The sequence below is a fragment of the Typopeltis vanoorti genome, chromosome 18 (assembly GCF_054136105.1).
Source record: "Typopeltis vanoorti isolate ZY-2024b chromosome 18, IOZ_Tvanoo_1.0, whole genome shotgun sequence".
Lineage (NCBI taxonomy): Eukaryota > Metazoa > Arthropoda > Arachnida > Uropygi > Thelyphonidae > Typopeltis > Typopeltis vanoorti.
In genome coordinates, this window is record NC_143566.1 from 90,737,261 (window position 1) to 90,756,802 (window position 19,542).

The 19,542-nt window shown below is 38.0% G+C and overlaps 1 protein-coding gene across 1 annotated transcript in view; it reads left to right on the forward strand.

The window, feature by feature from the left end:
* Positions 1-1,040: 1,040 nt before the first annotated feature.
* The window catches only part of ppl (glycine cleavage system H protein, mitochondrial), a 50,007-nt gene continuing 31,505 nt past the window's right edge, over positions 1,041-19,542 (forward strand). Inside the window, exon 1 of the mRNA XM_090408481.1 lies at positions 1,041-1,207. Within this exon, the coding sequence (XP_090264607.1) occupies positions 1,078-1,207 (130 nt within the window). The 5' untranslated portion in view covers positions 1,041-1,077. The remainder of the gene's footprint in view (positions 1,208-19,542) is intronic.

Consider the following 19,542-nt stretch of genomic DNA (forward strand, 5'->3'; position numbering starts at 1 on the left):
AACTATATCATTCTTAGTTAACCAAGTCTCACTAATTGCTATAATTTTTGGCCAAGTTGTACTAAGTAATGACAAAAATTCTTCGCATTTATTCGGAATATTTCTAGCATTAGTATACATAAACTGCAATACTCCCTTCCTCTCTTAATCTCCCTGTGTGTGAATTAGTCCACTCTGTATACTGTTAATTCTCTGCGAACAATCAATCCCAATTCTCAGCGATTAATGACCTTAGTACTATTTACAGCTGACTCTATTACCTGCCTCCCTAGCAAATCCCATTTCCCTGTTTTTGACCATTTACTCTATCCTTTATCAATAAATGTTCTAAATGCCAAGCGCCCAATCCATTTAAGTGTAAACGATTTCTCTTAAAATACTCCTTCCTTTTATCAAACTCATCCCAGATATTCATAAAATGAATATTCAGTTTCATTTCTTTGCAAAAGCTTTTAAACAATCTTGAGATCATTCCATTTACTATAATTGCTCTTCTGTTTAATTCATCGCTATCAAATCTTGGTAGCACACTCATGAACTCTCCACCCTCGCTTTTTGCATACATTGCTATCATTAAATCCTTCAAATCCTGTCTCACAGAAAACCTTTCGCTACCTAGCGAAAGATTTATACTCCACACGCAATTTGTTTTATTACTGAAGTACGGTTTTTTTTTTTTTTTTTTCTTCTCGGTAACAGTCCCAAAATTCCACTGCTTTGAGGAGCTTTATCTGATATAAATGCAACTCATCCAGAAAAATTACGAAATTCCTGAATTCCTCTGAAAGTACCAGACGACGTTATTTTGCCATATTCGTCTGTTCTAATCAGCTGTCTTAACATGTGTGCAATAAAGATTACATTTCGCAAGTTACATAATGTATTTTTATTATTACTTGAACCATTTAAACATTTTTTTTAAAATTCCGTATTGAATCTTATTTTTATATTCTATAAAAACAAAACAAAAAAAATATATTGTACTCTGTGTTATGCAATCGCCTAATCTGTTTTAGACACGTGGTAGTGATCTCGCGATATACTTCAGCTGGTTAGTATCTTCTTGCCTATTAAGAAATGGCTTGCGCTCTGCGTTCATTTGTGCGTGGTTTACATGTTCAGAGGCTGTCGCTGTTTAAAAATCGAGGTATTATTTCTAAGCAGATTTATAATCGACAGATCACGATATCGGCCTCTGTACTTTCCGGTAAGTAAAACTAATGTGCGCACGCTATATAAGTTAATTTCCCGCGTTGCTGTATAACTAATTTTATTGGATATCGGACTAGTCAGCGAGTTCTAGAATCACATGTTAGAGTAGAGATGGAAAGTGCACGTCGAATTAAGAGAATATAATTAAGTAGATATTACGCATCGAGATTTTCTGAAAAACTGGGGATACCTATCTTACTGAAATGTAACTACATATCAAGTAGGTGCATTTACAGATTTATAAGTGGAGTAAGGTACACAGTCTTAACTAACAGTGAATTATTTTGGGGATTTGGGGAAACTTCCAGTGGAAAAAGCAAATGAAAATTGCAATTGGTGATAATTTCGATTCAAATTATGAGTTGCATATTGCATAGTAATTTAACAGCCGATTTAAATATTATGATTGTATGAATGGATGAGTTTCTATTACTACATAGCAGAGATGAGAAAGAAATCTTGATATTTTTTTAAATTCATTACAAAGGTTGGTCGAGACTCTACTACTAATGGCTCGCAAAAAGTTAAGCTAGTTTGAGCGCGGTTAGTAGTTGGAAGGGGTCCCAATCCTTCGATGCTGTTGGCACACTCTCCCTCGATGAGTCTTTGGATCCTGGAAGTGTTACATAATAATAATTACCAATGCTTTGCGGAACTGTTTTCCAGGCCAGTAGGATGGAGTTTCTGGATAGAATGGTACCATATGTATTTGCTAACATTTCAGGTTTTTTTCCTTGAAAACCTAGTTACATGATTCTAGATATTTTATGGTTCTAATTTTCAAATCATGAATCGTATTATATGCATGTATTTCATATGTTTTAATTTTATAAATCAAGCACTGCCTCATGACAAGCAGCATTGCCCTCTCATTTTATACACATATGAGAGGGAGAAAGTGCACATTTTATTTATAACCCATTAAAAATTGTCAGAAATGAGTTTTTAATTCAGATATAATATTTTTCTTTTTAATTCTCTCTAATTAAATTTGATTTGACGATTTAGAAAAGAGTAACAATTTCAGGTTACTATGTGAAATGATATGCAGTTATAACGTTTTTATTTATTTATTTATTTTTAATACATAGTCGCCTTCAATTTATTGTTAGCTTGCTTCTTGGATGGTACAACACATTTCTTATTTCTGTAAGAAATTCTTGCATTGGCACAGATTTAACTTCTGAAATATCTACTTCCTTAAATGCCAGTCTTCAAATGATTCTGCAGGGTGGATCTGAATCGGATAAATTTGCAGAGTGCAGTGACCAAATCATGCTATCTTTCTTATAATGAAAAACTCTCCATTCTTACCCTGAAACATGAAATATCTGAGAAGCATGTTATTCTCATTTGCTTCATGTGTTATGAATTTGTACAAATCTGACCTAAGAATACATTTTCATATTTGAAGTAGTAAAGACACTTCTGTGAAGAAGATAGTACTTCTGTAATCCCTGCCTCTACTGTTTTACCAATTGATCCACTGTTTTTACGGATATTCTGCTTTTGATGCATGAATTTCCTACTGATATTTCTGTAGCCATTAATCAGAATTGGCACTGGTGATTTCTTCTCTTTTCTTGATATTTACACTCAAGGGATGCTCGGTCTACTATAAGAATTCCATGTGATTAAGTTGACATTCTTGTTAACCTCTTAACAATTTCCTCCAAGTTAGTCTATTACTCTTTAGTACTACAATATTGTTTTATCTAACATTTCATTCCTCTATGGGACTTCTGAAAATCAATCCACCTAGACCTTGGGCTTCCTCTGAATCTTTTTCTTGTCATCGTGGCATCGAACACTATTTTGATGATTTTTCTATATTATAACCTTTGCCCATTCTGTTTAAGTAATTATACCATCTTAGATTAGCCCTGCTCACATTTTTTTAAATGCAAACAATATCAAGCTCCTTCCTAATATCTTCATTTTTAATATAATACTTCTGTTGATACCATCTATTTAGGACCCTAATTTTTCAAAGAACTCATATCTCTTCTCTAATTTTTGGCCATGTGCTTTGTTTCTAACCCAGTCTCAGATCCATAACTTTAACATTGGTTAGAACATTTGTACCAGTACTGCTAGTTTAGCATTTTGGGTAATTTCTCTCTTATTCCATTAAAATTATTGACTCTCCACTATACCAGCTGTGATTATTCTGTTTATTTCCAAATTTGATTTGCCATCTTCACTAAAAACTGTGCTTAAATAGCTGAATTATGTTACTTGTTTTATAGCTTCTCAATTGAGAATGTAGGTGAAGTTTTCTATGATCCTACCAAATTTTTTATTGAATTCAGTTAGAGAATCCTCCTGAAGTTATCTTCAGAACTTAAGGATTGAGGATTTGAATAAGCTGTACAGTTGGGCAGATAAACAAGGATGCCAGTTTAATTTAACCAACTGTAAAGTGTGGAAGTTTGGGATACATCCATGGGAGACTACATACTCCGTTGGATGAACTACTGGAGGAAGTGGGGGAGGCAAGGGATTGTGGAAAGATGAGTGATAGAAACTTCAAGTTCAGAGGACATATTCCAAAAGTGGTGAAGGTAGCCTAGTGGATTGCTACAAGTTCGAGGAGGATGTTGACCTGCAGAAATAGAAGAGTTGTGATTTCATTGTATAAAGCCCTGATAGATCACACCTGGGATCGCATCAGATTTGATCCCCAGGATTTTAAGGAAATTAATTAACTTTGGAAAATATAAATGCAGATCACAAAAATGATATTAGTCCTATACAGTGTTATGCGGATAGAGTGAGAGAATGGTGCAAAGTTTGGAAGATAGGAGGAGAGGCAATGTGATTGAGACGTTGTAACTTTTGAGAGGCAGTTAAGGTTGACACTGAGTTCTTTCATATGGTAGGACAAGGAACCATCCCTGGTAGTTACAAAGGAGGTCTTGAGCAAGAGGGCGAGGAGTAATTTTTTTGCATGTAGGGTGGTCGAACATCAGAATGCATTGTGTGTGTGTGGTGAGAGCGTGAATGGCTCTCAACAGTAGGCTATCATACCAATCCTTGAATGAGTTCAAGGAATGGTATAATAGCCTGTGTTGTCTAGGATGGTCTCACACAATGTGTCTTTTGACTCCATGAATGATGATGATAATGAATAAGAGTAGCAATAATGTGTATTATCCTTCTTACCCCTGATTTTACATCCAACTATCTTCTTGTGTTTCTTTCAATTCTAACTGCTGACCTAGAACCTAAATATAGACTATGTATTGCTCTGTATAATGTTCCATTTATCTCATTTAATGTTTTTTAAAGCTTTTCTCTGGACACTTTGTCATATGCCTTTTACAGATGTACAAAACTCAAGTACAGATCCCTGTCCTATTCCCATGATTTCTCAACTATTTGTCTTAATGTTAATGTCTGATCTTGACATCCTTTGTTTGGCCTGAACTCAGTTTCTTGTATTTCAAGTTTCTCTTTCCGAGTTTTTCTCGGCTTCTTTTCAAGTATGCTTGCATAAATCTTACCTGGAACACTTAAAAAATTCCTCTAATTCTCATATTCATCTTTATTCCCTTTTTTATAGATGGGAACTGTGAGAGCTCCACTTTAATCATTGGGAATTTGACCTTCTAATCAGGCCCACTTAATTATGCTACTAATCTTTTATACCTTAATATTTGAGTATTTCTGTCTGAATATAATCTACTCCAGTTGCCTTTCCACATGTCAAGTTTTTGATGGCTTTCTGTACCTCAAGCATTTATATTTACACCTGTGTGCATTTTTCTTAAAATATTTCCACTGCTGTTCTGTCACTGATTGTTTCATTTAACAGTCTTTCAAAGTAATAACTCCAAGCTGTAGGATATCTTTATTATCAGTTTTCATATCAGCTGTATTGTCTTTGATTCCTTTTACAGTACTCTTCCATTTCTTAGCTTTTTCATCGGCCTCCAGGACATTTTGCCACTTTCCTGATATTTATTTTCTGTATTCTTATGGAAGTCTGCCCATTGCTTTTGTTTAGGCAAGCAGGTTTTTTCTCCCAGAAAGCCAGGTTTTTCATCCTGTAAACTCGAGAAAATCGGCCATCGAACCCACACTATTTTCAGACATTAAAAATATTGTGTTAGGGTTAGAGACCATAAGATGGCGGCACATGTTAGCTGCCTTCTTCACTGTGTACCGATTAATTAGTGATATATTGTGTTAGGGTTAGAGACCATAAGATGGCGGCACATGTTAGCTGCCTTCTTCACTGTGTACCGATTAATTAGTGATAGCCTTGGATCAGCTATCTCTGATTGATTACCAGTGGAGATTGAACTGCCCACTCAGTCTCCTAAAAGTTAGGGCTAAAACGGCCTCGCCTACTCCCTGTACAGAAACAAAAAAAGGAGTTAGCTGATTTTTTTTTTATACATTGCTCAGGTCTCTTACATTTTTTACTGTATGTTTTTAGGGCATCTACTGACTTATTTGCTAGGAACATTCGTTATGCTTTCCTCTTTTCCAGGACCAGGACTGCTTCTTTAGTTCTTGTGTATGCCATGGTGTTCTTATTTTTCTATCCTTGCAGACATCCTCACTACATGCCTGCCTAGCTTCAATGTTTTTTTCTGAGTTTGCCACCAAGACTCCAACTCCAAGGTTGGGTTCTTGTTTTTGAACTGTTTCATTATTTTTTTCCTCTTCAATAATATTTGTATATTTCGGTCTACAGTTTACCTGTAAAAGCTGCTCAACTGCAATCCTGTTTAAAACTTTATTACATACTGTTTTCATTCTACTTAGAACTAAGTAATGGTCACTTCTAATTACTAATTCTCTGTACATTCTTGTTTCCTAAACCAGCATAAACATATACACTGAGTTAACTATGCATTAGGACCCCCGCCGCCACCGATTTACATATTCAACACGATAACAAAGTATCACATGATCTCAACATCATGTGTGGCTACTATAAATGGGCATACCTATCCTTGTACTTAATCACTAAACATTTGCCAGTAATGGGTGAAAGTTGATGTAAGGCAATTTGACCGCAGGTAGATAGTTGGGACCTGGAGGGTAGGTGTCAGTATTTCGAAACTGCTGTACTTAGTGGTTGCTCCTGTGCTACTATATCAAGGGTGTATCAGGACTGGATTAGCCATGAACAGACATCCAGCAGAACTGCTCACATTGGTCAGCCATGCCTGGTTAATCCTAGAGGTAAGCATCGGGTATCATGACAGTGACTTGCAACAGTCATACAGCTCACCCCAAGTACGACAGCAGGACAGTTTGATCCATTTCCACATGCACCATGTGCTGTACCTTGCTTCGCTTGGGGTTCCACAGCCAGAGACCAACAAGGGTATCTATGATGACAGCCAGGCATCGCAAACAATGCCTCATATGGGCCAAGGAACATTGGCAATGGACCCTCGACAGATGGAAGAAGGTTGTCTGGAGTGATGAGCCCTATTTCTTGCTGCACCATATTGATAGCTGGATATGCATTTGGCGTAAACAGCATGAAGCCCTATCCCCTAGTTGTATAGTTGGAGTTCAACAGGCCAGTGGAGGTATTATGGTCTGGGGAGCTTTTTCCTAGTATGCCCTAGGTCCATTGGTTATTATCTCACAAACATTGAATGGTAAATATCACAGGGACCTGTTAGCCAACCATCTCCATCCATATCTGCAAGAGGTCTACCCCGACTACAGTGCCATTTTCTACAGGATAACACACCTTTTCATTGGGCTCGTACATTGGAGGAACATGACATTGAATTCATCACATTGCCTCGGCTCCCAAACTCCCCCTGACTATAACCCTATTGAACATGTGTGGGATGTGCTAGAATTGGGTGTGAGAACTGCTGATCCTCCTCCACGGAATGAGCATGAACTCATGGAGTTGCTACTGTGGACATTCGTCGAGTTACTCAGAGAGGATGTTTGACACCTTCTGTTCCTAGGGGTCTGTGAACTGTGATTGAACAGAGAGGTGGACCTATGAGTTCTAAGGTGGGTGTTTCTAATTCAGAGCTAATTCTGTGTATAAATTATGAAGATGTCAAGAAATTATTACTATTACGTGACAGGCGCAAACTTTGTTTGCTCACACTTGGATAAAGGATTAAACTAAATTTATTATAGTCCAACCAAGTGAAAAATAAACTTTCAACATCTTTCTCTAAATCCAGAGTAATTTAATAAAAAAAAAGGTGGCACACCTTTTGGCAACTCCTATAGGTAAAGATGACCTCGCTATTGCTTCTGCCTGGTATCTCCACCTCTGGGCCTGGCTCCCACTGAAGAGACCTTAATAAAGGTCGAAACTAGTCTGGGTAGTGGCCAATCCCTTAATGCATAACATTATACATATCTGCAAGGAGATGTGTTTTGCATTATGGGAGATACTAGGATAGGAGTGATGTTAGCTTGGTCCACCTTTGCTACGAGTTGCCCGGTGTTCTATTACCTTACCCCAGTAAGGTAGTACAACACCATATTCAGTCCTGAAGATATTTTCAGGTGCAAACTTTGCTTGCTCACACTTGGATAAAGGATTAAACTAAATTTTATAGTCTAACCAAGTGAAAAATAAACTTGCATCATCAGTATTCATTCTTTCTCAGTCTTTTTTATTTTTTATAACAATCTGTTTGTATATATTCCCTTTACAAAAAGTCCAATGAAGTAGTGAGATGTAAGGACAATAAAGTTTTATTTCTTTCTTTGCACTTTCTATCCAGCCATAGTACAACCTTTTTTATTTCGGATCGCTGATAACTCATATTGAGTTGGTAAGGTTTTTTTTTTTTTTTTTCTTCCCCTCTTCCTGTAACACCACTGGCCAAAAAAGTGAGTGCAGTTTTCATAAAGGACATGCCTTCTTCTTCTTCTTTGCTTCCATGACTTTTAAACCAGCCATTAAAAATATGAAGTTTGCAGTTCTTAAAGAAACTGTAAAGATATACAAGGAAAATGCAAAGCCAATTATAACCTATACACGGACTTCTTAAGGGATGGTATTAATAACGTTAACATTTTATAAAGGAGTAACAAGAGCTTTGGATGCTGCTGAGTGTAGTTGAATATTTTAATCCAGATTTTGCAAACATACTTAATGGGGTACTACAAACGTTTTTGGACTGATTGAAGTTAGAAATGAATAAGAATTGGGATGGGTAGCATACTAATAGACTGATGGATATCAGATGACAGCATATAGATTTAAATCACATTGTTTGGAATTGTCTTTGAACCACAATGCTGGAGTTTAGCGTACATGTGTAACTTTCACATATGTCCTCATACCACTTGAATGATGTGCAGAAGTAAAAGACCTACATTCATCCAAGAATAGCTAACTCGGCTCTATAGAAAAGACTGTTTTTCCTCTTTGAGCCTAGATCTTTCTTTCCATAATACCTGCTTCAAAGAATGTGGGCGAAATAGAACAGCTGCACTTATAAATCACAGTGGATATCATCTAGTAATACCATTATTTCTGTTATTACCTTAAGGATCACTTAAAAATAATAAACCAGTGATGCAAACTATGTCGTATAGTGTTATTAAGCAGTAACAAAATTAAGGAAACCTACTAACTGTCTGGCTTATTATTATTATCCCAAGGTCCCTTTTTTCATACACAGAGCTCATCATACTGTGCCTTAAGTACATTCAAATTCTCTGCAGACACCACACTCTCAGGCAATGCATTCCAATCATTCACAACTCTCCATAACTTCCCCCAAACTCTCACCATTTTATGAAAAACCTTTTCAACATTAATCCTATAACAACCCCTTACTAACTTGCACTAGACTCTGCAAATTGCATCATCTCCGCCTTTCTTTATATTCGACATTTCAGAGATCAGAAACTATTTTGGTCAATTGCTTCTGGACTTTCTCCAACATTTTCATCTTTTTGAAAACCAGGTGACTAATTCTGTGCACAGTAGTCCATATGTGGCCTAATCAGAGCCTTATACAATCCGACCAGAATCCACTTATGTCTACAAGTCGGTATCCTCAACATCATTTCCAGAATTACATCCTCACAATTTTGGGGGTATGTCTTCTAAATTTCATATCCTTATTCACCCAAAAATCTCATTTCCTCAACCTCCAACAACATATTTGGTAGCACGTGGCGGTGAATTTGAGCTGTGCAGAAGAAAGTGATTTTTAATCGGTGAATAGTCCCTTTTTTTCCCCGTTTTTCTACGTTTTTGAGTGCTGAATTGTTTCTCTGAATACGAGTGTACTTCAGTGGTTGTTTTTCGGAAGTTAGTTGCTGTCGCGATATAATATATGTTGGTACCGTCAGAATCGAACGCGTAACGGTGGAAGACAAAACGAAGCTAAGTTACTGTATTTAGTTATATTTCATTTTATTTAATTATATTAGTACTTAAATGTTCTGATGTTTGTACTTTTTTCCCCTCTTATTTATTAATTGAATAATTATTAAGGATTACACTACTCGGCAGTAAGGAATGATGGTGGATCCAGCAGCAGTCGCAAGTGGCGTAACGCCAAGTCCTCCACCATTTAAGAACTCAATTATTAGCAATATCATAAGGGACTTTGTGGCATGCAGTACTTGCGGCATGTATGCTTCTAGGGAATTACATATGTGGCTTGTTAAAGAGAGTGGAGAGCGTATGTGCGCAAAATGCAGGCAGTTGGAGGAAATAAGTACATTAGATATATCGATATCCGACTTTGTTGCTCCAGGAACAGAGAATGAATGTAGGAAGACAAGTAGTATGATAGGAGAGAATGAGAAAATAATGGTTGATAGTGTGGAAGGTGTGAGTGACTGTGGAAGTTTAGGAGATGGTTTTGTTTGGGAGAGTGAATTTAGATTAAGAGTGACTGACCTGCAGAGGGAGATAGATGAGTTGAAAGAGGAGGTGGAATGTCTAGTGAATGAGAGCAGAAGTATGAAAGATAAGATTAGGAGAATGGAAGAGATGAATGCAAGGCGAATCAGAGTAGGAGAGAGAGAGAGAGAGAATTTAAGGAGTATGAGTGAGAGGTATGGGGGTGCTAGAAGAGGAGAGATTGGAAACAGTAGAAGAGAGGGAATGAGAGAGGTATGGGAATGCTAGCAGACGAGAGGATGGAAACAGTAGGAGAGACGGAATGAGAGAGAGATATGGAAGTGCTAGAAGAGGAGAGAATGGAAACGGTAGGAGAGATGGAATGAGAGAGAGAGGTATGGGAATGCTAGAAGACGAGCGGATGGAAACAGTAGTAGGAGAGACAGAATGAGAGAGGGATATGGAAGTGCTAGAAGTGGAGAAAATGGAAACAGTAGAAGAGAGAGGTATGGGAATGAAAGAAGAGGAGAGAATGGAAACAATAGGAGCGATGGAATGGTAAGAGGTATAATGTATGGTGACTCAATGATCCGTGGTGTTCAAGATAGGATGCGTGAGGAGTGTTTGCCAGGAGGAACAATAGAAAGGGTGGCTATGGCAATTAAGAGAAGTGAAAGGGTGGATGAGATGATTGTGATGGTAGGAACGAATGACTTGAGTGGTAATGTAAGTCGGGCAGCGAGAGATATGAGATTTTTGCTTGAGACTGTACGGAAGAAGACAGAGAGAGGAAAAATAGTGTGCGTGTTGCCTAGGTATGATAATGATGAGCTGAGCAGAAGAGCAGTGATATTGAATGGCATAATAGCGAGAATGTGTGACAAGAGAGGACTGGTATATGTGGATGCTTGGAGTGCATTTGAGGAAAGAGAGGAGTTATTTGCGAGAGACCATTTACATTTGAATGAGGAAGGACGTAGGCATCTGGAGAGATTGCTGTTCTGAACGAGTCAGTGTGTCCCAGGGAGGATGATAGCAGGGGTGGCCTCTTGTGGGAATGGATACTTGGGAGAAGGGAGACAATGTCAGGTAACACTGAGCCCAGTGGAGTCTAGAAGGGATAATGCTGGGTATAGAAACAATGGCATTTATATGCTGTATACTAATGCCAGGAGTATCCGGAATAAGGGAGAGGAATTGGTGGCGCAGATAGCATCAGCCTGGCCAAAAATTATTGCGATCACTGAGACGTGGTTGACAGAAGGGGATATAAAAACAGGAATAGAAGTCGCTGGGTATAGCATTTTTCGCCAGGATAGGAGGGGAAAGCGTGGTGGTGGGGTGCTACTTATGATAAGCGATGACCTATGTCCTCTAAGAGTGGAGAATTTGGAAGGAAGTGAGACAAATGATTTTGAGAGCGTATGGTGTGAGGTAGAGGTAGGCAAGACAGGATATTTAGTGGGGTGTTGCTACAGACCCAGGAGCACAGAGGATGGGGACCAGGAGATGTTTAGACAGCTAAGTTTGGCAAGTGCAAGAAGAATGATTGTTATGGGAGATTTTAACTTCAGTAGTATAAATTGGAGAGAGGAAGATGCATGTAACAATAGGGGAATGGAATTTCTAGAATTCTTGAGGGACAAATGTCTTAGGCAACATGTAACAGAGGGATCAAGAGGTTCAAAAATTTTGGATTTGGTTATAGCATCAGAAGAGTTGATAATAACTGAGTTGAACTCTCTCCCACCAGTTGGAGAGAGTGACCATATGGTTTTGACTTGGAAAATGAATAGACATGCAGGAGTATCAAAGAGACGGGAACTTATGTGGAATTATAAGGCAGGTGATTATAATAGTCTTAGACGTCAACTTCGGGAAGTTTCATGGAGGGAGGAATTGGAAGGCCGGGATATCACCAGTGCGTGGGAAATTGTGAAAGAATATTTGTTATCAGCAATGGTAAGTTGTATACCACGAGTGAAGAAGAGGGTGCAATTTGGAGTAAAGTGGATGACAAACAATATTAAACAGGAATTGCATGCGAAAAAGAGGCTATGGAAGAGATATAAGGAGACAGGTGAAGAGATGCATGAGGAATATAAGACACAGGCCAGAAGAGTGACTCGTGTGGTAAGGAAAGCGAAACTGGAATATGAGAGGAGATTGGCCCTAAGATCCAAAGAAAATCCTAGGGAATTTTTTAGCTATGTGGCCAGTAGGAGGAGAAATGACTGTGGAAGAATGATATTGTGGGATAAAAATGGGAATAGAGTGACTGATGCAAAGAACATAGTGGAATTGTTCAATGAACACTTTATTGGAGTATTTCATCCTAGAGGAGTCAGTTTTAATGCTAGAGGGATAGGACTGGTACGAGGTCTGGAGGTACAGGAGGAGAGTGTGTTTCAGATACTGAGTACTCTGGATGTCAGTAAAGCTGTGGGACTGGATGGTATTTCACCACGAGTTTTGAGAGAATGTGCTAGGGAATTGACAATACCTTTAACGTGGCTTTTCAATGAAAGTCTGGCTTTGGCAAAGGTGCCCAGGGAATGGAAGGAAGGTAAGATAGTGCCATTGCATAAGGGTGGTAACAGACTGGAAGTGTCTAATTATAGGCCAGTCTGTGTGTCATCAGTAGTTGTTAAGATCTTGGAGAAAGTAGTGATGGACCGTGTACAGAATTGGGCAGATGAGGGTAATGTTATATGTGAGAATCAACATGGATTTGTGAAAGGACGCTCTTGTTTTAGCAATATGCTAGCCTTTTATAATAAAGTTACAAGAGCATTAGATGAGGGAAAGGCATATACTGCAATTTTCTTAGACTTGGCGAAGGCATTTGACAGGGTGCCACATGATAAGCTGATATTTAAGTTGCAGCACATGGGTCTGGATGTCAGATTGGTCAACTGGATTCAGGATTGGCTGTCTGATAGGTATCAGAGAGTTGTGTATGGTGGAGCAGTTTCCAGGAGGCAGAGGGTTACAAGTGGGGTCACACAGGGCTCAGTACTAGGACCTATATTGTTTAACCTTTATATCAATGACATAGCCAGTGGATTGCAGGGGGATATTCAGTTGTTTGCGGATGATGCGAAGCTTGGAAGGATTATTAGTAATAGTGCAGATGTGGTAGCCCTGCAAGAGGATTTAAATAAGCTAGATAGATGGGCAAATGAATGGGGGTGTCAGTTTAATGCAGCAAAATGTAAGGTCTTGAGGTTTGGGAAACATCGATGTGATGCTGCATACTCTATGGGAGGAGTTATACTGGAGGAAGTAGGGGAGACAAGAGATCTGAGGTTGATGATTGATAGAAACCTGAAGTTTAGGGGACATATTGCAAAGGTGGTGAAGGTAACACAGAGGATTGCTGCTATTATGAGAAGGACACTGACCTGCAGAGATAAGAGGGTTATCATTCCGTTGTATAAGTCTCTGATCAGACCACACTTGGACTATTGTTCTCAGATTTGGTCCCCAGGATTTGAAGGGGATAAATTAACTGTGGAAAGGATACAAAGACGGATGACAAAGATGGTTTCAGGACTGTACAAGGATAGTTATGAGGATCGGCTGAGAGAATGTGGACTGCAGAGTTTGGTGGATAGAAGAAGGAGAGATGATATGATTGAGACTTTTAAACTGTTGAGAGGTGGTTACAGGGTTGACACTGGGGAGTTCTTTCGCTTGGTTGATCAGCGGGAAGGAGTGATGACAAGAGGCCATCCCTGGAAGTTACGAAAGGAAAATGTGAGCAAGAGGGCAAGGAGTGGTTTCTTTGTGTGGAGGGTGGTTGAGCCGTGGAATGCATTGCCTGATGGAGTGGTGGGAGCGAGAACGGTCAGTGGGTTTAAGGAGTGGTATGATAAACTTTGTGTTTCTCAGGGGGGGACCTCCCCTCGATGAGTCTTGACAGACTTTATGTCTTAGAAAGGACCTCCCTCGATGAGTCTTTTGACTCCTTGGAGGCCTGAATAATAATAATAATAATATTTCTACCAAGAGTAAATTCTACATCCCATCTTTGCTTTCCAAATTTTAAAACCTTACATTTTGCAACAGTGAACTGGCATCCCCACTCCCATGCCCATTGATTCAATCTGTTGAAGTTTTCTTGTAAGGCCACAACATCTCACACACATCATAGTTTGCATCATCTGCGAACAACTGAATATCCCCATTCAAATCTTTTCCAATATCATTAACATACAGGTCAAACAGCAATGGCCCTACAACAGACTCCTTAGGCACACTACTAGTAACTTGACTTTCCTCTTCTAGGATATTACTCCCCCATACACAATTTGTTGATACCTATCAGACAGCCATCTCTTAGTGGATAGATCTCTGCTCTCCCCTACAGGCGGAGTTTAGAAATCCCCCACCATGGGTCAGATAGCCACTTCTCTGCTTATTTAGAGGTCTGAAATATCCAGATTTCTCAGATTAGCTAAACCATATATGATACTAAAAAAAGTATTAGAAAGCAAAAGTTAATATTTAGTTATCAGTAGCATCATAATGCAGTTCTTCTGCTACTATTGATATTAAAATATCAGTGTTTATAAATGCATTTGACTTTTTAATTATAATCTAAATATTGGAAGAATGAGTAATGGATATTTAGTAGGGAAAAAGTGCTTGTGGCTTTGTTACATTGTTTTAAAATAAATTTTGCTTTAATAAGTTCATTTGCATCCTTGTTAATATTAGCATGTTAATAATTCTAAATGTTTTCATGTTGCTTTTATAAAAGCTAAGTGAATCAGCACTTTGAAGACTCATTTATTACTATTACATAATACAATAAACAGAATGTACTTGGTGCCTTATCAGTGCCCTTGATAAAGATTGCTAGAAGTCTTGCTTACTCTCTTAGATATTTATCAAAATAAGAAAGTAGTGTATTGCCATGTGCTTGTTCCTGACATGGTCACAGTGAGAAAAGGAATGCACTGAATAAAGAGTGCAGACTATTTCCTGTGTATCATTGAAGTCATTTTTTAAATGTTTCTTGATGTGAAATTTAAAGAAGGAAATTATCTTTAGTATGAATCTTTATGAAAAACTGAACTACATTAATGTAAATTTAATTACTGTAAACAGGAAATTGTGTGTGAGAAAAATTCTATTATAACTACCTCAGATTCCTTTTAAATTTAAACACTTCATAATTTATAAATATATATGAAAGAAATTTGCAGATTGTGTGTACATGCACACAGATCCTTTTGAATTTGTCTGTGGAATATTTACATGTACTATAGATTGAACAGTGGCTTGAGTTTGGAAACATTGAAAATTATGTATATATTTTGCTTGATTCTTGAGCTATTTTCTGCTTTGTCCTCCATCAGTTTATTTGTATCAGAAACTAGCAAAAGCTTTATTTTTGCATTAGAGGATCATCCAGCTTCAAGTTAGAGGGAAAAATTGATTTTTGAGATACTGAGATCTGTAAGGGTATCTAGCAATTTATTTTGTTTATTTTTTTACTTTGCACAATCAAAGCTATAATGTTGAATAAATAGAAACCGTGAATTTTTGAAGAATTTGTAATTATTTTATTAGTTCATTTTTAAGGCATTTTCCAATGTAAGCATGGATTCCATGCTTACTAGGAATTACACTGAATGTAATTCCTAGTATTGTTTGTAATGAACTGTACTGATGATGTCATAAGATACTTAAGACGAAATATCTATACATTATTAAAATTTAATTACTGTGGTATACATGTGAATTAGTTTTGAATACTCCACAGGTTTCACTATATAATAGTGTTGAGAGGTAGTTACAGGATTGAGACTGGGTAGTTCTTTTGTATGGTAGAACAAAGGGCTTTCCTGGAACTTAGAAATACTGAACTGATGGACCAGGCAATGCATTGCTTGATAGGTAATGAGAGCATGAACAGTGAATGAGTTCAAGAATTAGTATTGATAGACCATTTTCTAAAAATGGGCCTCCCACAGTGAGCCTCATGACTCCATGAAGGTCCTGAATAATAATGATGTTTCACATAAGTCTTTTTTTTTATTCGAAGCCCCTACTTGATTCGATACCTTCCAAGGTGCCAGATTTTGTATGTACAGCTGAACTTGATTATAATGAGCACCAAGGAACAGACAAAAGTCCTTCGTTACAACCATTACTCACTATATCAGTAATGAGTTAAATCTGCCTCGTATTTTTTTTTATTCTCAATAACTCGATAAAAAATATTTTTTTAAAAAAAAAGCCAAAAAAGTATTAGAGAGAAAAACATATAATTACATACCCACAACTCACCTAATGTTAACACAATTTATTTTTCCATAATTTTAAAACCATATACTAAATATTTAACACAGTGTATTTCTCCATAATCAAGAATGTAGAAGCAAAAGCAAGAATGTAGGGGGGGGAGAGAGAGAGAGAGAGAGAGAGCATAAAATTGTTTAACGAAAGAATAGTATGACTGGTGTAAAGAATGAAGATTGGCTACAATGAGAGAGATAGCTTGATTCTCAGAGTGGTACATAGGGCGAAGCTGAAGCAAATGTAAAAATGTCTAGCAAGCAGATCATCTGATAACAGAAAGAAAGAAATGCGAGATAAGAAAAATGAGGACTTGACCAAGAGAGAAAAAAAAATCAAGGGGTGAGTGTTGTATGGTGATTCAGTCATAAAAGGAATGACCAATGAGTTTGACAAAATTGTGCTTTCCTGGTATGAAAATGAATGATTATAGTGAGGCTATTAGAATACAAAAGGGTAGGGTGAAAGAAATGATCTTAGTGGCTGGAATGAATGATTTAAAAGGAGAAAAGTATGGCATGAGAGAAGACCCTAGAAAAGAATTACTGGAAGTAGCAAAAGAAAAGAGTGAGAGAGTTAAATAGTATGTTGCCATGGCATGATAGAGTAGAGCTGAGGAGGAGGGCTAAAATAGTGAATGACTCGATGCATAGGTTATGCAGGAGGAGGTGTGTGCAGAGTGAGTTTGATGGGTGAAAGGACTTATACACGAAGGATGGTTTGATCTCAATGGATTTGTGTTCGGAGACTGAAAAAAGTGTTGATGAATGAAGTGAAAGTAGATGTGCAGAATCAGGGAAACTAGAGCTTTTGGGTTGGGAGGGGGTAAGCTGTTGGGTGGGTATGCAGTTGAGTGTAAGAATGTGTATAATATGCCTAAGTTAGTACCACTTGTAATAACAAACCAGAATGGGATAGTTAGTATACAGCATCAGGATAGCAGTGGGCCTAAGGGGCTCTTACACTTTATGTACACTAATGCCAGGAGCATTCCGAACAAGCAGGAGGAATTTTTGGCATTCATTGGCTCATCCTGGTCAAAGGTTATTGGCATTAGTGAGACATGGCTAACTGATGTTATAGTTAGTGGGATAGAATGTGAAGGGTATAGTGTGTTCAGGGAGGATAAAGAGGGAAGGAGTGTTATTGATGATAGCCAATGAACTGCAACAGAGTAGGAGTTCAATGGCAGGCCAGTGAAAATAACACATTTGGTGGAAGATTGACGATAGCAGAACAAAATACAGTTGGATGCTGCTATAGACCAGGGGATGGAAAAGATGGAGATAGTATGTGGCAAATAGACTCAGTGAGTGGAGGACAGGTAATTATTATAGGGGATTTACTGTGGGAACATAGATTGGAAGGAGGAGAAGACACACAGGAAGAAGGAAATGGATTTTATGCAATTATTAAGAGATAATTACCTGACACAGCATGTAATGGAATATACAAGGGGGTTTGAGTGTTCAATCTAGTAATGGCATCTGAGAATTTGTCTATAACAAATATGACCATGTTGCCACAAATTGGTGAGAGGTGATCATATGGTCTTGACCTGGGAGGTGACCAAATGTGTGGAATTTTCAGTTAAGAAGCTGTGTGTGTGGAATTACAGGGCTGATAAGTATGATAAGCTTAAGAGATTATTTGCATTGGTGCTATATTTAAAACTGCAAGGGCTGGATGTTGATAGTCCACGCGAAGTGGTAAAGGAGTGTTTGAGGGAGGTAATGGCAGACTGCCATACCTCCCTCAAATGTCTCTAGGTTATGGGTCAGGAGATTAAATCAAGTGGGAGTTAAATTGATGAATATAATCATCAAGCTGCAGCTGGGAAAGAAAAAAAAATTTGTGGAGCAAATTTAAGGATAAAGAATTGATCTGCAGGCATAGGCCAGAAGGCTAATTAGTGTGATAAGAAAGGCAAAAGCAGATTATGAAAGAAAGTTAGTAATGCAGGAAATGTACAGAGAATCCCAAACAGTTCTTTTGATATGCTGCAAGTAAAAGAAAGAATGTATATGGCAGAATGATTTTAAGGAATTCTGATGGTAGGGAGGTAACGGAATCAGTCGAAACAGTAGAATCATTAAGTGTACACTTTGCAAAAGTATATCATCCAGGTGGTGCTATTGCAGGAATGAAAGAGCCAAAGGCTTATACGAGAACTGAGGCAAATGAAATGGAGGGGTGCATAGCATATTACATCACTTTAATGTGAATACAGCTGTGGGATTGGATGATATATCAGCTTGAGTTTTACATGAATTGGTGAGGAATTATCAGTTCCCTTGACCATATTGTTTAATATGGTCAAGGGAACTGATACTTGGCTCCAGGTTAGTCCCGAGGGGGTGGAAAGAGGGGGAAATAGTTCTATTGCATAAAGGAGGCTCCAAGACTAATGTAACAAATTACTGACCGATCAGCATATCAGGATCGTTGTCAAAGTATTGGAGAAGTTGGTGAAGAGCAAAATACTGGAATGGATAGATGGAAATGGAATACTGTATGGGGTACAACATGGTTTTGTGAAGGGTAGGTTGTGTCTCAGTAACTTTCTCACATTTTATAATACAGTGACTGCTGAATTGGATAAAGCTAATGGGTTTGACAGTGATACTGCTGGACTTTGCAAAGGCCATTGACAGGATACCACATGGAATTCTAATCAGTAAACTGCAGCATATGAGATTGATGAGAGAGTGAGATTGATATGAGAGTGAGATATGAGATTGATATGAGAGTGAGATAGATAAGGCGGTTGATGGAGAGATATCATGAAGTAATTTATTCCGGAGTAGAGTCCAAAAGGAAGCCTGTGACTAGTGGCATGCCACAGGGTTCTGTTTTAATTTGTTTAATTTGTTCATTAACGATATAGGAAAGGATCTGAGAGGAACTGTTCAGTTATTTGCTGATGATGCAAAGTTGGGCAGAGCAGTAGTTAATACAGATTATGTCAGACTTCTACAGGATGATTTGGATAGATTGGCAGACTGGGCAAAGGAGAATGAGTGTCAGTGTAATGGTGGAAAGAGGGGGAAATAGTTCTATTGCATAAAGGAGGCTCCAAGACTAATGTAACAAATTACTGACCGATCAGCATATCAGGATCGTTGTCAAAGTATTGGAGAAGTTGGTGAAGAGCAAAATACTGGAATGGATAGATGGAAATGGAATACTGTATGGGGTACAACATG